The following is a 26,983-nucleotide window of genomic DNA, read 5'->3' as shown; positions in this document are numbered from 1 at the left end:
GTGCCTTCACCCTCATGTGTTGATGCAAGGCGTCCGCCATTTGCTGGCAAGTCATTCCTGTGTTGGGACACAGTGTTTGTCTGGCTGTGACCTAGGCCATATGGGCAGAGGGCATTGTTGTCTGCTTTGGAGTCGCACTATGTGATTCTTGGTGCCCAGCCTCCCGCCATCCGGGTTACCGTGTCATGTGTTGTTGTCTTCTGTGGCCTGTGACTTGACATTGTCCAGCTGGGTGCATGGGGCATGGTGGCAGCAGTGGCATGTGCCTGCTCATGGAGTGTGGTTGAGTAATGCGATGGCTTGTGGTGGTTGCGTGCCTGTTATTAATTTTGGTTGTGGTTGCAGTTCCCCCCATGTGAGGTGCGTTGTTTGTGTACTCACCCGGGTCTCGGAGTCCTTCTACTCCTTCAACTGCCTCCACCGGCAGTATGGCCATCACCCTCTCCTCCCAGGGATGGTACTGTACGGCTCTGCGGGAGGGCCCTCCTCCGGTGGCGTTGGCCTGGTCGTGTTCCTCCTGTCTCTTGGCTCTGACCCTCCTCCGCAGATCGTACCACCTGTTCTGGCAATCCTGCTTGGTCCTCCTGGTGTCCGCAACAGCATTCACAGCATCGACGATGGTCTGCCACATGGCTGTTTTGGCTGCCTGGCTGGTGCTTCTGACCAATGTTCCAAAGATCTGTGGCTCGACTCTGAGGATTTGATCAACAAGGACCTCCAACTCTCGGTGACTGAACTTTGGATTCTTGGTAGTGGGCATGGTGAGGGGTATGGGTGGGGATGGTGTGGGTGTGGGGGGGGTGTGGATGTTGGGGGGGGGTGTGGATGGTTGTGTGTGTGTGTGAATGTGATGAGAGGGTGTTTGTGAGGGTGGTCGTGTGAAGGTGTGCAAGTGTAAGATGTGGTGTCGCTTGTAGTCTGGTTCTGTGGTGTCTGGCAGCAGTGGGTCTGTTGCAAAGGCTCATGGTTTGTGTGTGTGGGCCCTTTTCATTGGTCCATGGGTGGGTGTGGCAGTGTTTGAATTTTGGGTGGGTGTGTTATAAGGAGTGGTGGTGTATTGGGCCTCTGTTTGTTTTTGACAGTTGCAGGTCAGTGATTGTGTTATTTTAGTGGTTGTTGGCCATGTTTAGTGGCTGTGTGCCTTTCGAATGGTGTATTGTTGAGTTGTTTGTTTTGTCCTTGTTGTGTACGTGCGTTTTGAGCGTGTGTACGGTGTGTACATGGGCCATTTGGTTGTACGATTTTGTCCTTGTGTGTGGCTTTGTGAGACTCGTACATGCGGTTGTGATGTTGGGGCATGGGGTGCGCTCCGTACTTAGGAGGTTGTGTTGGGGGTGCGCCAGGAACGTACTGGGGTGGGGGTACGACTGGAACGTACTGGGGTGTGGGTAGACGGGGCTATGACACGTCCTGGGGTGGGGGTGTGGCTCGCACGTACTGGGGTGTAGGTACACGGGGGGTACGACACGTACTGGGGTGGGGGTATGACTGGAACGTACTGGGGTGTGGGTAGACGGGGCTATGACACGTCCTGGGGTGGGGGTGTGGCTCGCACGTACTGGGGTGTAGGTACACGGGGGGTACGACACGTACAGGGGTGGGGGGGTGTACATGGACGGTGGTACGACACGTACTGGGGTGGGGGGGTGTACATTGACGGTGGTACGACACGTACTGGGGTGGGGGGGTGTACATTGACGGTGGTACGACACGTACTGGGGTGGGGGGGTGTACATTGACGGTGGTACGACACGTACTGGGGTGGGGGGGGTGTACATTGACGGTGGTACGGCACGTACTGGGGTGGGGGGGTGTACATTGACAGTGGTACGACACGTACTGGGGTGGGGGTACGACTGGAACGTACTGGGGTGTGGGTAGACGGGGCTATGACACGTCCTGGGGTGGGGGTGTGGCTCGCACGTACTGGGGTGTAGGTACACGGGGGGTACGACACGTACAGGGGTGGGGGGGTGTACATGGACGGTGGTACCACACGTACTGGGGTGGGGGGGTGTACATTGACGGTGGTACGGCGCGTACTGGGGTGGGGGGGTGTACATTGACGGTGGTACGACACGTACTGGGGTGGGGGTACGACTGGTACGTACTGGGGTGTGGGTAGACGGGGCTATGACACGTCCTGGGGTGGGGGTGTGGCTCGCACGTACTGGGGTGTAGGTACACGGGGGGTACGACACGTACAGGGGTGGGGGGGTGTACATGGACGGTGGTACGACACGTACTGGGGTGGGGGGGTGTACATTGACGGTGGTACGACACGTACTGGGGTGGGGGGGTGTACATTGACGGTGGTACGACACGTACTGGGGTGGGGGGGTGTACATTGACGGTGGTACGACACGTACTGGGGTGGGGGTACGACTGGAACGTACTGGGGTGTGGGTAGACGGGGCTATGACACGTCCTGGGGTGGGGGTGTGGCTCGCACGTACTGGGGTGTAGGTACACGGGGGGTACGACACGTACAGGGGTGGGGGGTGTACATGGACGGTGGTACGACACGTACTGGGGTGGGGGGGTGTACATTGACGGTGGTACGACACGTACTGGGGTGGGGGTACGACTGGAACGTACTGGGGTGTGGGTAGACGGGGCTATGACACGTCCTGGGGTGGGGGTGTGGCTCGCACGTACTGGGGTGTAGGTACACGGGGGGTACGACACGTACAGGGGTGGGGGGGTGTACATGGACGGTGGTACCACACGTACTGGGGTGGGGGGGTGTACATTGACGGTGGTACGGCGCGTACTGGGGTGGGGGGGTGTACATTGACGGTGGTACGACACGTACTGGGGTGGGGGTACGATTGGAACGTACTGGGGTGTGGGTAGACGGGGCTATGACACGTCCTGGGGTGGGGGTGTGGCTCGCACGTACTGGGGTGTAGGTACACGGGGGGTACGACACGTACAGGGGTGGGGGGGTGTACATGGACGGTGGTACGACACGTACTGGGGTGGGGGGGTGTACATTGACGGTGGTACGACACGTACTGGGGTGGGGGGGTGTACATTGACGGTGGTACGGCACGTACTGGGGTGGGGGGGTGTACATTGAAGGTGGTACGACACGTACTGGGGTGGGGGTACGACTGGAACGTACTGGGGTGTGGGTAGACGGGGCTATGACACGTCCTGGGGTGGGGGTGTGGCTCGCACGTACTGGGGTGTAGGTACACGGGGGTACGACACGTACAGGGGTGGGGGGGGTGTACATGGACGGTGGTACGACACGTACTGGGGTGGGGGGGTGTACATTGACGGTGGTACGACACGTACTGGGGTGGGGGTACGACTGGTACGTACTGGGGTGTGGGTAGACGGGGCTATGACACGTCCTGGGGTGGGGGTGTGGCTCGCACGTACTGGGGTGTAGGTACACGGGGGGTACGACACGTACAGGGGTGGGGGGGTGTACATGGACGGTGGTACGACACGTACTGGGGTGGGGGGGTGTACATTGACGGTGGTACGACACGTACTGGGGTGGGGGTACGACTGGTACGTACTGGGGTGTGGGTAGACGGGGCTATGACACGTCCTGGGGTGGGGGTGTGGCTCGCACGTACTGGGGTGTAGGTACACGGGGGGTACGACACGTACAGGGGTGGGGGGGGTGTACATGGACGGTGGTACGACACGTACTGGGGTGGGGGGGTGTACATGGACGGTGGTACGACACGTACTGGGGTGGGGGGGTGTACATTGACGGTGGTACGACACGTACTGGGGTGGGGGTACGACTGGTACGTACTGGGGTGTGGGTAGACGGGGCTATGACACGTCCTGGGGTGGGGGTGTGGCTCGCACGTACTGGGGTGAAGGTACACGGGGGGTACGACACGTACAGGGGTGGGGGGGGTGTACATGGACGGTGGTACGACACGTACTGGGGTGGGGGGGTGTACATTGACGGTGGTACGACACGTACTGGGGTGGGGGTACGACTGGTACGTACTGGGGTGTGGGTAGACGGGGCTATGACACGTCCTGGGGTGGGGGTGTGGCTCGCACGTACTGGGGTGTAGGTACACGGGGGGTACGACACGTACAGGGGTGGGGGGGTGTACATGGACGGTGGTACGACACGTACTGGGGTGGGGGGGTGTACATTGACGGTGGTACGACACGTACTGGGGTGGGGGTACGACTGGTACGTACTGGGGTGTGGGTAGACGGGGCTATGACACGTCCTGGGGTGGGGGTTCGACTGGAACGTACTGGGGTGTACCTAGACGGGTGGGGGTATACATATACGGGGGGTACGTGTCGGACGTACGGGGGCTGGGGGGAGTGTTGGGCGCGTATGCGGGCACATGTCTCCATGGTTGCTGTAGGAGTTCGGTGCGGACGGTGTTTTTTCCATACGGTTGTAACCTCGGACGCACGGGATGGATCGTGATTCCTAGGTCGGACTTGGTTTTTCACGTTTGTAAGGTAAATCGTCCGAGGACGTGTCGGACACATTTTCCGACCCGGGGACGTGTGGGGAATGATTCCCAGTGCGGTTCGTATGGACTTTTTACCATGCGAATCGTGATTGCCAGTTCGTACGGCACTTGTACGATTCGTACGGTAAAAAGACCCGATACGAGTCGCACGGGGGAATTTTTTACCGGATCGTGATCGGCACCTAAATGTCGATTTGGATTTCCTAGACCTGTTCTTTCAAATGGAAGAGTCAACAGTTTTATGTCAGCTGTGAGACATACTATCACAAGAAAATCACCTAAGAATACCTACAACCTAAAAAGAAAAGAAGAATCAAAAAATATAAATGACTACAACCCAGTCATTTTATCCATGTGGAACGCTAACATGGATATACAGTATGTAGCTGACAATTCCATTGCTGTTGCTCGATATGTAACGTCTTACATTACGAAATCAGAAAAAACAGAATTGAAGGAAATGTGGGAAGAGATTTCTCACGAGAAGACTGTCAGTAAGAAGCTGTACAGTTTCAGTTTGAAGATGTTATCGCATCGAGAAATTGGATCCTACGAATGTTCAGATAGGTTATCTTCTGCAAGTCTCTACTCGAAGTCAAGAAGAATAATTTGGGCAAGTTTAGGCTTTGCAGCAATGAGAAATCGGGTACTGAAATCTGTAGGAGAAATTGAATATTTGGCCGAGAATGACCCAGAAAGTACAGATATTTTGAAAACAAACATGTTGGACACATATTATCCCAAGAGAAGTCAACATCTGGAGAACATGTGTCTCTATGAAGTGCTGCAGAACTACATTTATTCACGGAAAGCCACAGAAGACATCAATAATGGAAAATATAAAGTCGTTGGTGAGGAAGGATGTTTGGTGAAGCAAACAAAAGGAAGTTTGATAAATCACCGGAAGCTGAGTTGCGACACTACTGACAAGAAGGAATTTTACTACTTGGCTCTTTTACAGTTGTTTAAACCATGGCGTACAGAGGATGAACTACTGGGAGAATTCCAGAGCTATGAAGATTCTTTTAATGCTAGCAAAGACAGCATACAATGCAGTACATTCTCAACTTATCTGCAAATGTTAAATGAAGAAATTGATCAGGAAACTACAATTGCAGCAGAAATCGCTAGAGATAGTTCTCAGGACAGCCAAAGTTCAGGAACACTCAGTCAAGATCCCCTAGGACAACCAATCATTGAAAATGAAGCATCAATAGCCATGAATGAAGTGGAAACGGCTATGAATCAAGCTCAAGAAGAATTTATAGACTTAGAAAATTTGGAAAGACAACTGAATCAAGAGCAGCAACAAATTTATGAAGAGATCAAAAACAAAATTGATCACGGATTTCTACATGAAAAAAAAGAGTGCTCATGCACATCATTTCATCCAATCAGGATGTATGTAAGCGGACAAGCTGGAACTGGAAAAAGTTTCCTAATAAAAGTCATCAGAAGCTACCTAAAGCAAAAAACGGATTCTACTTTGTCTTGTGTGGTTACTGCTCGAACTGGGTTAGCAGCATATAACATAAAAGGAATCACTTTACATCGTTTGCTAATGTTACCAGTGGAGCATGAGAACAAAATACAATTCAACAAGCTAACTGGAGAAGCATCCTTGGAAGTTTCAAGAGTATTGAAGAAGATGCAAGTTCTCATTATTGATGAGGTGAGCATGGTATCAAACTTAATGCTTGCCTTTGTGCATTTAAGAATGCAGCAAATTTTGAAGACAGACTATGACATGTTATTTGGTGGAAAACACGTCATAGTTTTTGGAGATCTTTTGCAACTTACTCCAGTTAAAGGACAACCAGTGTTTAATACTGTCACACATGAAGACACGAAGAAGTCATTGGGAAGCATCGGAAATACAAATATTTGGTCCTTCTTTGAGTACAAGGAACTTACTACTAATATGAGGCAAGCAAACGATGAAGAATATGGAAGTATTCTGAAAGATATCAGGATTGGACTACTCACAGAAGTTGGCAAAAAAACATTACAGAGTCGGCTGCTACATAATTTATTTCCAAAGGAAGAAATAGTTGCAGAGAAGATATACAAGAACATTGCAGAAAACAAAAGTGTCATCTGCTTAATGCCAACTCTACGTGAATGCTCAATATTCAATGAGGAGCTTTTGAAATTGGAAAAGGAAGAGATCAGGAAATTGGAAGCAGTGGACAAAATTGAGGATGGAAGAATTAGTGTCACAGTAACAGGCAAACTGAAAAATAAATTGGACTCACTAGAGAAGAACATCTCCAAAACAGCTGGATTAGAAAAAAATCTATATGTTTGCATGAACTGTAGAGTATTTTTAAGGAGAAATTTGGATGTTGAAAAAGGTTTAGTTAATGGAGCGATGGGAAGAGTTGTGGGTTTTATTAATTACCAGAAAAAAGAAGGAGTTGAATGTTTAAAAATAAAATTTGATCAGATAGAAGAAGTTAAAGATATTTGTCGTTGTACAGTACGTTTTATGCTTGTGAAAGACTTATATGTACGTAGGAAGCAGTTTCCGTTTTCTCTAGCATATGCTGTAACTATTCACAAGTCTCAAGGATTGACTGTAGATTGTGCATTTGTGAACATTGGTTCAACTGTGTTCAAAGAAGGTATGGCATATGTAGCTTTGTCACGAGTGAAAACATTATCAGGTTTATTCATGATAGACTTTGATGACTCAAAAGTTAGTGCTGATACAAACTGTGTAAAGGAGTATAATAGATTAAGAAGAAGCTATGCTCCTCATTTAGGTCAGTATCCTGTGTTGGAGAAACGTGTAGTTTCTCGTAAAAGAAAAAATGAGAATATCTGTAATGAAGATGTAGAGAAGAGGAAAAAAAAGAGGAGTGATGTAATTGCAAGCAAAAAGAAAAAGGAAAATGAAGAACAGGTTGTAGGATGTCATTTTGAAAATAGCTCTGGTGTCAACTGCTACGCAAATGTAGTGCTGAATGTTGCATTTTATCTGAAAAGTTTGCAAGAGCAGATAATAGTAAATCAGGGAAAAAGATTCTGTTCAGAGCTGAGTCTCCTTTTTCAAAAGCTGAGTAAAGATAAAACTCAAATAGAAAGTGCTACTGAAATTAGAAAACTTTTAGATGTATGTTCAGGACGAACACAGTTTTCTCAAAATGAACAGCAAGATGCACATGAATTTTTGATGTATTTTCTTCAGGTAGTGGAAGAAGAAGGAGTTCCCATTGACATTTTTTTTGGTCTCTCTTATAAATGGGAACATAGTTGTGATAATTGTTATAATATATGTGGCTCTATTGTTGATAATGAAAGATTTATTTATTTGACATTGCCAGAGAGTAAAACAGTCACTTTTGCAAAATTAGTTAAAGATGCTAATCATAGCATGAAATGTAGTGAGTGTAATTCTGACATGTTTTCAACATTAATTTTAAAGGAATACGGACAGTATGTAATTTTAATGATGCAACGATGTAGAGCTGATGGTTCAAAATTGGATACTTTAATAAAGAAGTTTACAGGACAGCAATTATCAATTTCAGGAAAAACTTTTGTAACTGTTGCAATAATTTTCCATGATGGACCTACTGTTACTTCTGGACATTACACAGTTTATCTTAAATGTGAAAAAGGCTGGACACTGTGTAATGATTCCCAATTGATTTTCAAACAACGTTTGCCTTTTGATTTAGCAAATTCCTATCTAATCTTCCTGAAACCTAAATTTTAGACAGATTTGGCAAGATGTCGACAAAATAATTTTACCATTTTACTGGATTACCACTGCAATTTTGTAGAAAAAAGATTTTTTAAATTATCATTTGGCCTAATGGAAAGATAACCAATTGTAATGTGGACTTTTTAAATTTTTAATGAAACTTTGAAAAACCAATAATTTAGAGATTATCGGTAACTTCTGCACATTTTAAATTTTGGAATGTTATTGGACTGCCATTGGAAATTTTTTCAAAAATGATTTAAAAAATTACTATTTGGCCATGCGGAAAAGTAACCAATTCTATTGTGGACTTAATAAATTATTCAAAAAATTTTCGTGAACCAAAATGTTACAGAGAATCGGTGAGATCTGGACAAATTAAACTTTAGAATTTTATTGGATTACCGTTGGAAATTTATTCCAAAAAAAAATTTAAAATTACTATTTGGTCTAAAGGAAATGAAATCAGATGTATTTTGGAGTTATTTGAGATATAATATTGTGATTATACTTCTGAAACAAACATATCAGACGGTATTTTAAAGAAATAAGTATTGGTATTAGATGATATTTTTTTAGAATATTATGCATTTCTATAATGTTAAGTTTAAGTAAAAAAAGAATCAGGGCTTTTTTAATACAATCTTTGTGATTGTTATTTTTTTTTGCCCGCTGTAAAATGATGAATGCAATTGCTTTCACAATTTATAGTGAAATGCAATATATTCTGAAAACAGCAAAAATAAGGCAAAAATATTTTATGGAAAAAAATGTAAATATGTGTACTGTATTATAAAATGTTTTAAAAATATTAATACTTTTTTCTTTTTTTCCAGATAGATATAGAAAATTTTCGAAAACTACAAACATTTTTAAAACTATTTTTAAAAAAAACAAATGAATAAATATTTTTTCAGTGAGTATGGTAAGTCAATAATAATAATTGTAGTCTCTCAAGGACCTTGTAATGTGTTTATTGATTTTTAGTGTTTTAAAAAAAAAAAAAAAAAAAAAGTACGCGCACCGTACGCGTACGGTAAAAAAAAATAAAAAAAAGTTTTAAAAAACATATGTAGAAAAAAGATGAAAGATAAGGTTGGCTCTTAAAAGAACCGTTGTGTTCATGCAGGGACAGAGGAAAGGAAGCATGGGAAAATTATTCAAAGCGACAAATGTGCTGATCTATTTTGTTGTTCACTAGGGAAACACTGGTCTCCCTATAGCAAATTAGATCTTGACAAAATGTGCATCGAATATCAACCTTCCGAAATCGAGGGTTGATTTCCAGAGGGCCAGCAAAAGGAGATTCTCCCCCCACAGATGAAGGGCTCACCTGACCTGCAGAAGAAGGAGTCAGCCCTGCAGATGATGGTTCAGGCTGAGCTGCTGTGGATGTACTGGCTTGTCTTTCTGAAGAGTTACCTCCAAAAAGATGACCATGTGTCCTTCTGTGTACATCCTGGAGGTGTCTCTTCATGGTGTGATTCCCAAAGGAATACTTCCTGTTAGGATTACCTCTAGAAAGTACACGCTTACACAGCTTACAAGTCACTAAGGGTGCATTTACCTTTTGCTGGCCTTCAGGAAAAGTAAAATAATCCCATACATAAGAGGGCTTTTGTTTCCTCGATCTCTGCCTCAAGACAGTGCTGCTAGTGCTAGCCTCACTCTCAGAAGAGCTCTGCTGTTCTGCCATCGTATCCCAAAGACAAACCAGCTCCTTCTCCCAAGGGATCACAAGCAGAAATGAGGGGAATGGGTGTGGTGTAGGAGAGTTCTAGAACTGAAAGTAGTTTCAACCAATCAAAAGTTGTGTTTCATGATCACATGACCTACCGTACGCTTACGGTACGCTTACGGTACGCTTACGGCAAAAGTGCGCATGCGCGTAAAAAAGACACGCGCTTGCGCATAACAGTCACTCCCGGCACTTCCGCGTAACGTGCGCGTGTAGCGTACACGCGTACGCGTCCCACGCGGAGTACGCGCGGCTACGCAAATTGCGTAACTATACGCAAGCAGCGTAGGAAAATTACGGACGTTGCGTAAACCGTACGCTTACCGTGAGCTTACGGTACGCGTACTAAAAAAATAAAAAAAAAAAATAGAAAAAAAGTACTGCAAATAAATTTTACATGTTTATTTTAAAAAATATATAAAAAAAAACATATTAAAGAATTTTAAAAATTTAATCATAGTCTTTATAAAAGGTAAGAAAATTAAAATAAAAATATGTTAGAAAAAATAGAAGAAAAAAAAAAAATTTGCATTTAAAAAACCTTGCAAATTCACTGAAAAAACCATGGGTTTCACACACGTTATAGTTAGGAATTAGCATTTAAAAAACCTTGCAAATTCACTGAAAAAACCATGGGTTTCACACACGTTATAGTTAGGAATTAGCATTTAAAAAACCTTAGAAATTCAGTGAAAAAACCATAGGTTTCACACACGTTATAGTTAGGAATTAGCATTTAAAAAACCTTAGAAATTCAGTGAAAAAACCATAGGTTTCACACATGTTATAGTTAGCTGGACATTTTACTCATAAAAAACCAATGAAATTCCCCCGTTATAGTTAGTTCAGCTAACTATAACTCGCGCGCCCGCAATGCACTGCTGATGACGTCACATATTACATCACTCATGACATGGTCAGTGACATCACTCATGACATCACTGATGACATCTCAAATGACATCACTGATGACCTCACTGATGACATCATCCTTGTGATAGAGTGGCAGACCTCCTCTTCCCCTAATAAAACCTTTGATACACACATTCAAAAATAGAGACTAAAATTTTCAAAACAATGGACATACCAATAACAGTTACAACAACCTCTTCAGTAATTCTAAGATCCACATACACATCCACTCATTCACCAACAGTCCAATACAGTCACTCATACATGTACTCACTTATCATATGTACTCATACACCTATACATCCTGTTACACAATGCCACTCATCCATAGAGCTACTCACACACATAGTCACTCATGCTAATAAAGAATCAAACATACATTTACTTGCATATACAGTTATACACACACCACCACACTTACTTCTACGGAAACTTACACATACTTAGTCTTTTAAACAATCACTTATAGAAATACATACTTATTCATACAGGAACTCTTTCAATCTCTCACTCTCACATATACTCACATATATAAACCAATAGTCACATATACTAGTTTTAAACATATGTAGTTACTCATAAAGACACTATTGAGACAGTCATTCACTCACTAACACACCCATACACACACTCATCCACCCATGCAGTCCTGCACACATGCTCTGTTCAACACATACAAACAGTGAGTCACTCATTCATGCACCTATGCACTACGTCATACCCCCCACCGAACCATGCAGACACTCAGACTGATACTCAAAAACCAACTAATAACCTATATAGACACCCATGTAGCTACTCACCAACCCATGCAGCCACTTATACACAAAGTGAAAAAATGATACAGATATTTATATATTTAAACATTACTCACTAAGCCATGTATTCACTATGATACACTTAATCAGTCAGTTACACAATCAATTTTTCAAAAAGAAATCATCCATTTAGACAGTAATATACCCATTTATTCTTCCATCAACCTTGAGATATACATATATAAAACATATTTAATTTTCAGAAAAACACACATTCACTGGATGATGTCATCAGTGAGGTCATCAGTGATGTCATTTGAGATGTCATCAGTGATGTCATGAGTGATGTCACTGACCATGTCATGAGTGATGTAATATGTGACGTCATCAGCAGTGCATTGCGGGCGCGCGAGTTATAGTTAGCTGAACTAACTATAACGGGGGAATTTCATTGGTTTTTTACGAGTAAAATGTCCAGCTAACTATAACATGTGTGAAACCTATGGTTTTTTCACTGAATATATATATAAACACTACCCTCATACTAAGAAGAAGCTTGCACACTAATCCTTTGGAAGTATCCGTTTCATTTGCTGACAGCACTTGCCACAGATGTAGGAACATAAGCAGTAAAGTAATTACAAATTATATAAAAATACATTTGGAAATTAGACAAGTATATTTTCTATACACTATTTACATTGGGTGGTACACTATAGAGGCTTCCTGTGGAAACCATTCCTAAGTACAGTTGCTCATTGATTCAGCACAACCCCTATCCACATTATGTTTCTATGGCGGTACAACAGGAGGCGTGCGGGGAGAGGCAATTTGTTACATTGTCCCCTACAATTTACCTACAGTGCTTTAGTTACACAGGGTAGTTAGAAATTAGGGGCAGTAAGACTGAACTACTTCTCTTGCATCACCAGAGGCACTTCATACTTGTAAATGACTCAAATAACAACATTGAGTATGCCACCCATACTCAAACTGAATTTGAATAGTCAAAAGCATTTCATTGGAATGGTCTCACCGTTTAGATCGTCAGTTGTATGAAAACTCAAACACTGAAGGTTGAACTGCAATAGACACCCTCATTTACAATAACATCAACGTTTAAACTGATACTGCAGTTTTTCTAAACATACCGTTATTAACTACAGTATGCATAGCCATATTTTTTGGAATTGATTAACTTACCTTGTAGTTAAAAAATCGAGTGACATGCGCAAAAAGTTCAAAGCAGAAGTCCATTTCAATAGATTCTCCAAGTATATCAGCTGCTATGCACTTGCCTGCATACCATCCCATCTGTCTAGCTTGGGTCCAGAGCCTCATCTGAAAATCATAGTTACATATTTCATGCTCTAGGGAGTAATATCATGTTAACGTCAAAAATTGTGGTAAAGGATGCCCCATTTACAGCCAACTGAAAGAAAATAGGCCATTAACAGTTACTATGAACATTAAAAAACAGAAGGGCTATTGCCTTCCTAATCTCTGATAAACATAACATGTCGCATTGTTCCTCAGTATTAAAATTGTTAATATCTATATATTAATCTGTTCCGCCTAAGAAAATAGCACAACACCTGCCAGTGGATTTACAGGACCTTTAGGAATTCCCTATTGTATCTGAAATAAAAGACAAGACACTGTCCAAACTACAAGAAAGTGGAGTGAAGGGGTGTACCTGGGTGGCAAACATGACATATGTGTTATTATTATTATTATTGAAGCTTGTAGAGCGCATGGCTACCTCCGACGGAAGTGTCCCGGCGCTAGCATCCTACCTAAGGGGAGAAGAGACCAGAATAGACCATCGCCTCTAGGGCAGGCCGAAAAGCCATGTCTTAAATGCTCTCCTGAACAGGATTTCCGCGTCTATTTTTCTCAGATGGTTAGGCATAGTATTCCACAGGGTAGCAGATTTTACAGAAAAAGCACAGCCACCGGTCATTGCCTTCCCAAAACGAGGAATTACCAAAACATTCCGACTGTTAGATCCAAGTGCCCTAGTTTGGTTATATTTCTGAAGTCTCCGCTTCAGATATTGAGGTCCGGTCCCTCTGATTGCTCTATGTGCGAGTACCAGAGCTTTAAACTGCACTCTTCTCCTAACTGGGAGCCAATGTAGGCTGCGTAAATGGGGGGGTAATGTGATGTCGCAGTGGCACATTCCTGATCAGCCTGGCTGCCATATTTTGTATAAGCTATAGTCTCCTCATCAAGTACTCAGGAAGACCAATATAAAGGCTATTGGCATAGTCAAGTTGTGAAGTGACTAGAGCATGCACTATTGACTTCCTGCAATCCATCGGCAGGAAGTGGAGAAATCTGCGCAAGGCATTAAGTTTCCAAAAGCACCGAGAAGAGACATGAGCAATTGGTGCCTTGCCAGTGAGTTGGGAGTCAAACTTGAAACCCAAATTCCTGGGAAACTGGTAGTGGAGGTGGGTTTAACTCGGTTGGCCACCACAGCGAAGAGCAGGGTGCAGTAGGCTGGTTGAAAAATAAGACCTCCGTCTTATCAGTATTCAATTTTAGGCAGCTGTCCGTCATCCATGATGAGATATTTAAGAGACACTGTCTAAAATTGACGAAGGCTGTCTCGTTGTGTTCTTTAAAAGAGAACACCAGTTGTGTATCATCCGCATACGAGACAAACTTCACCCCGCATTTTGCAGCAATTGCCGCAAGGGGAGTCAGGTAAACATTAAAAAGTGTGGGGCTTAGAGCAGAGCCCTGAGGAACACCACATAACATGGGGCAAGAGCTGGAGACATGGGGATGAAGAAAGACTTGTTGCGAACGACCCTCAAGAAATGAACGAAACCATGCCAAGACAGTTCCTGTTACTCCTAAATAGTGGAGTCTATTCAGAAGGATCCTGTGGGAAACCGTGTCAAAGGCTGCGGACAAATCCAGCAGCACCAGCATTGCACAGCTTCCCTGGTCTAAGGTTTCACGGATCGATTCGGCCACCTCAAGTAAGGCTGTCTCCATACTGTAACCTGACCTAAATCCAGACTGAGAATCATGAAGATGGCTATTTGATTCTAGGAAGTCTGAGAGTTGTCTCTGGACTTCTTTTTCTAGAATTTTGGATGGGGCCAGGAGAAGAGAAATAGGCCTAATCAGCATCCTTTTTCTTGAGGATAGGCTGAACATAGACTTTTTTCCAGCTAGTTGGAAAAACCCCAGTCTCCAGTGAGGAGTTCCAAATCGGATTCAAAATGTCATTAAGCCTAAACATGTGGGAGCCGACTGACCTAACCCACCCAGCGCAGGACTGGGTAACACTGGGAATCATGGTTGCTAAAAGGAATATTGCAGGGAGGTGGGGATCGGGCGAGTCTCCTACGCTGCAGGAATGGTGTAGGGACATGGATGAAGCTATGGTAGCGGAAAGGGTGGTATATGTGCATCGGGGATGTCCTCAAAAATGGGCAAGAGTCTGGTGAGACTGGAATAAATTACTCTGGAAGAAAGTAGCTAATTCTTCACAGAGAGCCAACGATGTGGGGATAGTGCTCTTCAAGGCTTGTGGTTTCATAAAGCCTTGGACTATCTTAAAGATTTCTTTTGGGGAATTGTCTGAGACCTTAATCTGCTTTGCAACGTAATCCCTAATGAGTTTACGCTTCAGACTATGAAATTTCCTCCGCGCTGCCTTATATTCAGGTTTGGCTGAAAGTTCATAGTTTTTTCTCCAGACACGCTCCAGCCTCTTGCATAGGCATTTCTCCGTACGAAGCTCCATGGTAAACCAGGGAGCCAAGGATTTATTCCTGGACAATTTAATAGTCTTAATGGGAGCTATTTTATCAAGGGCTGAGTTGACCCATTCATTGAGTCATTATGTGTTCTGTAAGGGTTCTGGAGTAATGTGGTTAGGTGCTTTAAACATTGTTTCTTTAACATGGGTTTCAATCTTTATTAAGGAAGGTTCGGTGGAATACCTGTATTGTGTACAAATTCTTCTCTCGTAGGTTGAGGTGCGACTGGTGAGAGGAGGATCATGTTTCTTAGGATTCCCTGAATAAAGTATTGGTTACTACTACAGAGAGTCCTGGCTTTTTTCACCACACTTTTTGTTGAACAGCGTCAATCACAGCTGTGGTGAAGCCTGAAGAGTGGTCAGGACCTGCTATGTGTGAATCACAAGGGACAGCTATCAGCGATCAAGGTGGGAACCCCGTTCATTTTTGAGGAACAGGAATGGAGTGAGATAGGCAAGCTTGAGGAGAGGCTACAGCACAGAATCAGCACTCACATCTTGGATGACATTTTAAAGTTGCTAGACCAAAATGAATCCTGCCTCCGCATTCTCCTTGACCTATCTTCTGCCTTTGACACTGTTAACCACAGCAAATTACTTTCCATGCTAGAACACCGGATGGGTCTATCAGGTGTGGTTTTGCAATGGTTCTCTTCCTTTCTCCACAACAGATGTCAAAGTGAATCACTCCCTATCTCAGCAGTCTACAATCGTGATGGGGGTTCCTCAAGGGTCCGCCCTTTCTCCTATACTCTTCGATCTATTCATGGAACCTTTAGCTAATGCCCTGAACCCAGCGAACATTCTCTTTCACATGTACACAGAGGAAACCCAATTTTATTTCAAAGTCTCTTCCCCAGAAGTCTTCATCTCACTCAACTCCATCTTGATGAACACCCAAAACTGGCTCACTGAAAACTACCTCATGCTCAACACCTCTAAAACAGAATTCCTCCTCATTGCTCCCCCTAACCATGCCCCCAAGATTGATCTGTGGATGCATCATCTTTCAGACTTCAACTGCTCCCCCACATTATAGAGTCTGCTAAATCTCTGGGAATCACCCTAGACAGGCACCTGAACATGCAGAAACATATTAGCAATACAACAAAGGGTGCTAAACACCAGATGAGGCTACTAAGGAATCTGAAACCATTCCTCCCACAGGAAGACTTCAAATGGGCGGTTCAAGCTCTAGTATTGTTAAGGCTTGACTAAGGCAGTTACACTCTTTGGGGTCTCCCCGAACAAAGCTTGTTTCCACTTACGGCTTCCATTAATGCCGCAGCCAGATTGATTACTGGTACAAAAAGAAATGATCACATATCCCCAGCCTTAAAATCCCTAAAGTGGTTACCGTATGAAGATAGAATACAACTTAAGATCACTTGCTTGACTCACAAAGCACTGCACTTCAAGACCCCCATCTATCTCGCTCACAAACTTGAATTATCAGGGGGTGGCCGCATATGGCCATGTCTGAACTGGGGTGGCAGAGTGGGCTAAAGAACGGTGATGGATTAAACCCAGATCAGTTGACTGCGGGTGAGTGCTTGCAATGTTCAACACTCCGTCCATCATTTCCTTTGGTTTTTGCTTTGTTCGCCATAAGTTGGCAGGGTATGCTCAGACGTGAGTCCCTTGCTCACTTTGCCACTGGATTCAAGCAAGCCTGGCTGAAGACGGCTGAAATGCCAGAAACCGGTCCTAGGAAGCTTGTTTCCGGTCCAGGGAAGACATGGATTGGCAGTTCGGGCTGGACTGTTCCCATGAGGCACAGGGTCAGACTGATTTGCATATGGCCATGTCTGAACTGGGGTGGCAGAGTGGGCTAAAGAACGGTGATGGATTAAACCCAGATCAGTTGACTGGGGGTGAGTGCTTGCAATGTTCAACCCTCCGTCCATCATTTCCTTTGGTTTTTGCAGAGAGAAACCTAGGCAGGAAGTGAAGAAAAAAGAAAAAAAAAAGTTTGAGATTCCAGACCCCAAACTGAAGATTACACCTTCTCTGCTATCCTTTTTCAAAGTACAACCATCAATATTAACACCAAAAAGACCACCACAAGCTGAGGCAGAGAGGTTTGAGATAATTGAGGCACTATAGCCAAAGCTATGGAGATGAGAGAGCAGCTCGGCCAGGGTAAACCCCAGGAAAGCACGGAGTAAAGAACTTCAAGGGCGGTAGCACTCAGGATAAAGAGTACGAAGACCATGGAGGGCATATACCAGGTATAAGCCCTAAAACCCTGATATGAATCGGATGGAATCTTTGGTTAGCTCTCTGGAAGCGATGCTGGGGTCGCCCACTGCAGACATCAAGAATGAATTTGCATTATCGGAAGCGAATCAGCACAAAATACGCGGCTTCTGTGAGGCATTAGAAAAAAAGATGGACACTCTATCTGAGAGGACACAAACACTTGAGAACACAGTGCAGTAGTAAAACGGAGCTCCAGGCACTGCGCAGGGATGAGCAGGGTCTTCAGGAAAAATTGGAGCAGTTAGAAAATAATTCCAGAAGGAATAATCTGAGGATTCTGAATATACCCCAAGGAAAAGAGGGGGACGATCTAAAAACCTATGTGGTAGCTCTCATAAAAGCTTCAGTTCAGGTGGATGAGAGTGAGGTGGATATCGCAAAGGATATTCAAAGAATACATAGAGACCCCTTCAGGAGAAATCCAGGTAGAGTGAAGCCAAGGAAGATTCTTATTAACTTCCAGACATAAGCCCTAAAGGAAAAAATCCTCTTGTCTACGCTAAAACTAAAATCCTTGAAAGGCCCTGATTTTTCATTTGAAATTAGATCAGACCTATCGCGGGACACTCTAGACAGACAGTGGGAGTTGGGTAAATGTATGGATGACTTTGAAAAAACGGGGGCCACTGAACAACTCAAATTCCCTGCTTCACTACGAATAATGTACAACAATAAAATACATACGATAAGAAGTACAAGGTAAGGAGATGAGCTGTTAGAAAACACCAAGGGAGGTGGAGGGGGCAGTTGAGTGGGTGGTAAATGTTGTAAGGTAATGCTTGGGTATTCACTATACATATACACAGACTTATAGTTTTTTTTATTGGGGCTGGGTGCTAGCGGTGCAAAAGAAAAATTTGGACTAACATCTGGTACAAGAAGAAGAAGTAGGGGAGGGTTATCCAGGGTGGGGGGGGGGGGAAGATTGAAGGGGTTCACGGGGTGGGGAGCATAGGGGAAAAAATGATAAAAGATTCCTCAAATACCGCAGAAAAATTAAGTAATCTTAGCAGAATAAGGACATGTCCATTCAGATCTTAACTTGGAATGTTAATGGGCTACGTGTGAAGGGGCATAGGGATAGAGCATTTACTAAAAAAGGAATGTGTCGATCTTTTTGGAAAACAAAGATGGGTACAACAAGTTTTATGCACTGACCATAGCGGGAATGTAAGAGGGGCTGCAATAATAGTGAAAAAGCAAGCAAAAATATGGGTGTCACAGACGAGGGTGGATAAAGGGGGTAGGTGGATTCTAGTAGGCGCCAGAGTAGAGGATATGTCATTAACATTAGTAGGCTATTATGGCCCAAATCACGAGGATTGTGAACCACTTAAAAATCTGTTTGCAAATCTCTTAGAATTCTCTGATCCAATATTCCGGAGATTTCAATGTGGTATTGGATCTAAAATTAGACAAATCAAACAAAACCAGAGCGATACCGACGCCTAATTCACGAGCACTCTTAAAAGCCATGATGACTCAGCACACTTTGTGTGACCTTTGGAGAGAGAGAGCAGGAAATTTACAGGGTACATCTTTTCATAATAATAAATATTGGAATAGATCAAGAATAGATTACTTCCTAGTAGACTGGAGCCTCAGAGAGGATATCTTAGATATTGGATATTAGGCAGCCCACCTTTCAGATCGCTCGGCAATTACATTAATACTTAAAAACAGCATTAGGTGTGTAGAAAAAAGATGGACATTAGACTGCACCATACTGGCAGACAGTGAAGTAATGGGTAACCTGAAGGAAGAGGTTAGAGAATGTATGGAGATCAATAGCAGCTCAGCTACCAATGGAATTGTTTGGGATACCCTAAAAGCATTTATTAGAGGCAAGATTAATAGTGTAGCCTGCCATAGGAACAAGTCCTATAGGAGTGAAATCTCTCAGCTAGATAATGAAATGGAGCGAACCGATATGGAGATAAAAAGATCAGGACTAGAGGGGATCAGAGTAGAGTTAGAAAAGAAGCAGCTCCTGTTGAAGAATCGAATATCAGAAATCCTCCAAATAAGGATTAGAAAGAGGTGGGACGCCAGTATGCTAGGACGTTTTGAGTACGGAGAGGGGGCAGGAAAACTCCTAGCCTGGAAGGTTAAGATGGATCAGAATAGAAATCGGATTAAGGAGGATCAGTCCGGTAATATTCTGAATAGTGAATTGAATTGAATAGTGAGATTGAGATCAAAGAGGCCTTTAAGGAGTTATTTTGAATCCTATATTTGGAGGAGGAGAAGCTTGTAGATGCAGAGATTGAAGGCTGGTTAGCTGACTCTATCCAACTCATAGACGCTAATCAGCAAAAAAAAAAAAAAAAATCAAGGGATCACTCAAGAAGAAGTGGTTAGGGCCATTTAGTCTTGTAAAAGGGGCAAGGCGGCTGGGCCAGATGGCATCCCAATGGAGCTTTATAAAATCTTGGTGGAGGTGTTATCCCCTCTCTTGACATCAGTGATGGGTGAGATACTAGGTCAAGGAATGCAGATACCAAAATCGTGGAATGAGGCCACTGTTACCCTTATTCTGAAATCGGGTAAAGATCCAGCTATATGTGAGTCATATAGACCGATATCTCTCCTGAATTCAGATTATAAAATGTTTTTTAAAAATGTGGCTAGCAGACTAACTAAGATTGCGGCTCAAGCGATTCACAAAGATCAGAGAGGCTTTGTGAAAGGGAGGTATCTGCATGAGCTCACCTATGAGCTAATCGGGGCTAATGATTTTGCAACAACTTTTGACACCCCTCTAGCAATAACAACACTAGATGCCTCTAAAGTATTTGACAAGGTGAGGTGGTCTTACCTATTTTTAGTGTTGGAAAGATACAATCTAGGGGACAAATTCTGTAGAGCCATACAGCTAATATATCAGGAAACTGTAGCAAGGGTCTTGGTGAATGGGAAATTATATTCATCTTTCAAAATACTCAGGGGTACAAGACAGGGCTGCCCTCTCTCCCCCCTCCTGTTTAACTTTTATATGAGCCCTTGGCTTTTAGACTAAGAAACACAATCGATATTCCCCCCTTCTATCAGGGAGAGTGGGTCAAGAAGGTTGTGCTATACGTAGATGACCTCATGGTATATGTATCTGATCTGGACGCAGCCTTACCCACCATCCTACGTATAGCATCAGAATTCGGAGAGGTGTCGGGGTACTCAGTGAATGAACACAAAACAGAGGTAATGGTATGGAATTAGAGAAGCAATAGTCCGCTGATCAAGAGGGAACTGCGAAATCTTGGTTTAAAGATAGTACAAGACATAAACGCAATTGCAGAAATCAACCTGAGGAGAGTGTTTAAAGAAATTGTCCAACTAATGAAGGGTTGGGCACACCTTCCGTTAACGATTCTTGGGAGAGTGAGCTTGGTCAAGATGACTATACTGCCATATTTAACTCCATACCACTGCATTTCAAAAAAGATATCATACACAAAATTCAGCAGGCAATACATTTGTTTATTTGGGCATATGAGGGGATCAGGATCTCCTGGAAAAAACTGCAGAGGAGGAGCGAGAAGGGAGGATTAACCCTCCCAGATATACAATATTATGTAGGGCCTTCCAACTGACAAACTCTAAAGAATGCTATCAAAGACACCAGACGGATCTATAATAGGCTTAATGTTCTCGGTAATGTTAAAAGAATGTAAAGTAGACGCAGATGGCTTCCTCTTTAAATTCAGAGACGCAAAATATTTTTAAAAAAAATCAAATTAAAGGTATTACAGTTGATGGCAAAAATTTTGTATCACATTAGAAGTCTTTTGAAATTGGACTACTATTCTTATTTTGCCCCGATTTGGGACTCACCAGGGACTCCGGAGTGCCTCAATGATAAACTGGCAGTACCCATTAAAAACGCTGATCTAAGGATCTGGGGAGACCTGACTCGGGAGGGAAATTTGTTACCCTGGCATTGAGATCTAAATGGGTTAATGAAGGGTAGCCTTTCAAAGTTTAAATTTTTACAACTAGAAAGCTGGGAGCAAAGTAGGAAATCGACAATGGGTGTAGTCAATATTTTAGGAGAACAATTGGTCACAAAATCACCAGGGAATAAGGACGTTGCATTCTTATACTGGCAAATTCACGACACCATGGAAGGAGAGTTTACACTGGCAGAGGAATTGTGGGGAAGATACTTGCCTAGGGAGCGCTGCAGAATATTTGGCAAGTATCAATGCGCACACTTTACCTCATTGTCAAACCTGCTTTTTTAAGGAGTAACCACTTCTTTTCACTTCACAGGACATGTATATCACCTGAAAAACTAACTAAGATGGGAAAAGGAAGCCGAACCAGCTGTGCAAAATGTGGTCTGGAAAAAGCAACAGATGTTCATATGTTCTATCAATGCCCCGTGATCATAGTGTTTTGGGACAAAGTGGAAACAATTAGGTCAGGTATTTTGGGCCGGCAAATGAAGGTAAGCCTATCATTGGTTAGCTTTGGAGTGGTGGATGGCCTTATGGGAGCTCTTAGAGATCTACTGTTTTATGCAATCCTACTCGCCAGAAGAGAAATTTGTCGTAAATGGGTGCATGGCGTACCACCGCAGCATTCTGACTGGTTGGAGTCCTTCATATATATGTCTAGGATGGACCTGCTAGGGAAAAAGCCTAAGAGGAAAGACTTTTGGAATCCCTTACTAGTACGGAGGGAGAGCCAGGAAGGGTTGTTGTAAAATCCTGGGGGTAATGTTGACATAGGATCACAAATCTGTTCAATGATTACACCAGCAAATGCTCTGGACTGCTAAAGGGCCCCTCCGTACTTCGATCATTAAAGCAGCTGCCGGTGTAAGTTTACACCTTGAGAGAGAGACAGCCACAGCAAGGATAATGTTCATTGTGGTATGACCGCCAGTGGATGGTATCTCTCTCGATATAAGGGCGGAAGGAATGGACATTGTTTGAGGTGAATGAGGACAAAAAAAAAAATCCAACTTACCTCTCTAGTCGGTGGTCGCCTCCAGGAAGCCTCCCTGACCGAGCCTGCAACATCTTTACCAAACCAGAAATAGCCATTGGAACCCACAGGACACCCGACGTCTCCTTGGCACATTGCATCCGGATGCCTCCGTGCAGCTTGTGGTGCAGCTCCTCTGCTGATTCTTGGCTCCTACAGTGCCTACCCCAGAAGCTTTGCACCCTGCTCGAAAGCAGTCCCTGACCGAAGGCCCCCTTAGCCCAATTGGCTAACATTGGGCCCCTGTACTCTTCACCCGGCTGTCCAGTGCCGCTGGTGGTGCAATTTGAATGCCAACCTCGACCTTGGGGAACCTAGGTCCTAACTCCCAAAACCTATACTTGTAAGCCGTTTACTTACCGGTAAATCGTTAACACTCTTTTCCCTATAGGAACCAATGATATGATTTTTGCTCCTAAAAATGCATTGACCTACTGTTTTGTATGAAAAGAAAGTAACTATGCTTAAACTTAAGAATTGCCGTACTTTCCTGTAAGTGACAAACTGCAGTGTATGATATATTGGCATACCACCTCAAGTACTTAAAGTAACTGAACAGTAATCCAAAAGTAATCAGAAGTAACCTTACTGTATTTTGGCCTGTTCTAAAAGTAATACCAACCTGAAATCAATTCCAATACAATCCACAATTACATTTCTGTGTATAGCCTTGAATTTGAAAGTATTTCTTGCTTGTCAGTGTCAAATCCTAATTGGTTCTACAAAATAAAATATAATTATACATTTTTATACTTACCTAATTGGTCTGGATTTTGTCTCTGGATGTGTGCCATTAGCCTTGATTGAGTGAATAGAATAAATGCTTAACACACCCTCCTGATAAGCCTAACTGCTCAATCACACTTCCACAAAAGTACATACCATCGAACTATTTTCCATGAGGAATTCAACGCGTTTACAGCTTTTGTCACAATGGAAGGCACGTTCCAATTTCACGTTCTTCTCTGCTGCGAGCATATTCCAGGGTATGATGTTAAAAGTTTTAAAGGGACTAGAGCATGTCATTTTTTTCATGATGACACATTGGTGTTCGGAGGGTCAAGGCAGGATCATAATGACGCATTGAGGGCTGTCTTAGGAAGACTGTGTATGTCAGGGCTTACTCTCAGGAAGAGAAAGTGTAAGTTTTTGGTCAAGAAAAACGAGTATCTAGGTCACACAATATTGGGGAAGCGAGTCAAACCCAAAGTGATCTTCTCAAGGCCATAGGGTCAGCACATATTCCCCGGGACAAGAACCAGTTGCGCTCCTTTATAGGGCTGATCGAATATTATTCAAAGTTTGTTAGCACTTTTGCCGCAAAGACTGAAGATTTGCGGACATTTTTGAGGAATAGGTGCATGTTCAAATGGGAAGTGGATCAACAGGAGGTAATTGATTTGGTGAGGAAGGATGTCTGTGAGGCGGGAATCCTGGTTCCTTTTGGAGTTCTATTTTGACTGTAGCTGCCAGTGCTTGTGGAGTAGGAGCGGTCTTGTCTCAATTGTACACGGGAGGAAAAAGAACTGTGGCCCTCACTTCATGCTCGTTGACTGATAGTGAACAGAATTACTATATGATCGAGCGCAAAGCTTTGGCTGCTGTAGAAGATTTTAGGACCTTCCTATAGGAGACATATGAAGACATTGGTAGTAGGAGGGAGAGTACTATTGCTTCTTCCTTGAGACCATTCTTGGAGGTGTTAGATAAGTTGACATTGTACAGCGAGCATGTGATTGTATTGAATGATAAATTTGTGCTGCCAGGGGGTTTGAAGGAGAGGATTATCAGCTTGGCCCATGAGGGGCATTGGGGGCAAATCTTGACTACAAAAAATGAAAAGTGAGAACTTTTGGTGGGCAGGTATGGATGATCAAATGACGAAAAGGGTAGAACAGTGTCAGATTTGCATGGAGAGTGAGAAGAGATTCATAACTGGAGTTCGGGCAGTGCAGGTACATACAGTTGATCCAGGGAAACTATTGAGCACCATTTCTTTTGATTTTATTGGACCCATGTGTGCTCAGAGAGGAGGGTCACAAATGCTGTAGTGAGGGTGGGCATCCATGCCAAGTGGTTGATTGTGAAGTTTGTTTCAGAAGTGACTATAAAAAATACCATCTGAACCTTGCAGTAAGTTTTTATAGAGAAGTATTAACCTTGTCTCTTGATCATGTACAATGGGACACAACTGACTGCACATGAGATGAGGGCAGGTTTGGAAAATTGTGGAGTAGAGCAGCATTGCACAGCTCTTTACAACCCTCAAGCCAATAGAATAGTGGAAAGGGTCAACTGTGTGGTCAAGGGTGCTATCTTGATGGCAAATCAGTGTGGCAGAGATGTGGATGATGAGGTGAATGACATGATTGGGGCTCATTGCACAACTGTGAACAGTGTAACCAACATTTCCCCTTTTGAGAGGGTGAGGGGGAGAAAGGCAGGTACGAAGTTGACACCTGCATGGCTGGCTCAAAATGGCAGTAAAGCAGAGACAGAAAGCAGGGGGAAATGATTAGGACTCCAGTGAGAGCTGCTGATTGGGTTAAGGTAAACCATGGGAGAGTGACTTGTGGATTGTTCAAGCTTGGGGGCCTTTTGAAGTTAAGGAGGTACATGAGGGTTATGTTGTGTTGAAGAATAGCAATAAATTGAATCATTGCATGGTAGTGCTGTACCAGAAGGGTGACAGTGTCTTGGTCAAGGGCCATCAGAGTCAGGAAGAAATCAGCAGTTTTATGTTGGCCGATGATGAGGAGTTACTCAGGAACTCTACTCGTAAATTGAGAAGTGCTGTTGAGAATGGTGGTGGAGATGTAAGGGGAGGAGGAATTCTGTGAGTGATGAGAAACGACAGGTTTTGAGTGGCGAGAGTGATGAGAATGAGGGGAGAGGGGTAGAAAGTACAACTCAAGAATGCAGTCATGGTGCCATTTCTGTTGGTGTTATTATCGGTCAATGTGATGCCGATGTACGCCATGATATATGTACACGTATAACAACATCAATACCAGTATATGCAATGTAAATGTACACCATAATCTATGTACGCATAATCACATCAAGACCAGTAAAAACGATATTGATGCACACTATGACAAATGTACGCATAATAATGAGAATGTCTGTAAATATGATATCAATGACCGCCATGTTATATGTGTACGTAATAATGAACTTGTATCATTGTCGTCGAATTCAACCAAGATGACCTCCCCCTCAACCCAGAGTCAGAGATACATGGTCAGAAAAGCCCGGTGACCCAAACCCAAGCCTATTGATTGATGGGTCACAGGTGGGTTTACACTTAGGTGAAAGGCAAACTTGCAAACAGGAAAAACCCTGATCGATCCCACGGATAGGCAATTACACCACAAACAGGTCCGAGAAGATTGGCCCCAATAAAACAATTTTGGCCAAAGGCGTGCATTCCCAAAATACCACAATATCAGATGCCACATGTAGTTAGGCACACTCAGGCAATCAGAACACAGCATGCACACCACATGCAGTGATCATGCACTCCCCATGCCAGACATCTGGACACATACACACTGGCCTACACTAGCTCTCCACGAGGTTGAGAGCCACCTGTGTCCCCCATTACAGATGGTTGTATTTATTATTCATGACTAAGCCCGGATCTACATGCTTTACAATAATGTGTAATCGTTTTGTTGTATCGCACAAACTTTATATCACCAGCCAAAACTTCTGTACATTGAGACTGTCTTCAGACACGACTCTGCTGATGCTCTCCCAGATGCTGCATTTAAACCAACTTATTCCTGTTTTGCCAAACACTTCTTGTCTTTTCATTTTTTCAAGGTAAATTCATATCCAAGCAACATGGGTGCAGGTGAACTACCACTGGTTTTGTTGGTAGTGATCGTAAATGAAAAAGAGTGAGTTTGGTGAAGTGTTCAGTGGTGAAAAAATGAAAGTATTTAAAATCCAACAGAGCTAGTAAAAAATCTTTAATTGTACTAGATGTTGGAGAATTATTGTAGATTCCTCAGTGTGCACTCAGGGGTGAGTTAGGACCCTGTGCATTCTAAAGGAGTGTCATTAAAAAAGGTCGACATGTTTCAGCCCTTGTTGTGCCCCGAAGGGTCACACGGGCTTTCTTCAGGACCTAGAAGGTGAAATAAAGACCTGAAAATTCACAGGATCTTTAGGGTGAAAGGATTTTGGGTTAATTAATCCCAAAAGTAACTGTTCATTTGAACCTATAGTTGTAGTTCCAAATAGTAAGGTGGGGAAGGAAAATAAGGGGAAGAAAAAACAGACCTTGTTAGAGTAATAAAAAACAATTTAGATTGACAATTTTCTTAAAAACAGACAGCAAACAGTCCG

General features: G+C 43.6%; 1 protein-coding gene across 3 annotated transcripts in view; it reads right to left on the bottom strand.

Moving 5' to 3' along the window:
- Positions 1–26,983, bottom strand: part of PYROXD1 (pyridine nucleotide-disulphide oxidoreductase domain 1) — a 231,172-nt gene that overhangs the window by 56,172 nt on the left and 148,017 nt on the right. For 2 of the 3 annotated variants that reach the window (XM_085652719.1, XM_085652718.1), the window contains exon 11: positions 12,796–12,933. The exons of the other annotated variant lie outside the window; for it this stretch is intronic. In XM_085652719.1, coding sequence (XP_085508845.1) covers positions 12,796–12,933 — 138 coding nt within the window. The remainder of the gene's footprint in view (positions 1–12,795; positions 12,934–26,983) is intronic. 3 annotated transcript variants of the gene reach the window in all.

This window comes from Triturus cristatus, chromosome 4_1, assembly GCF_964204655.1.
Source record: "Triturus cristatus chromosome 4_1, aTriCri1.1, whole genome shotgun sequence".
Lineage (NCBI taxonomy): Eukaryota > Metazoa > Chordata > Amphibia > Caudata > Salamandridae > Triturus > Triturus cristatus.
Note: the sequence above shows the minus strand (reverse complement) of the source record. Positions and strands in the feature narration are given on the sequence as shown.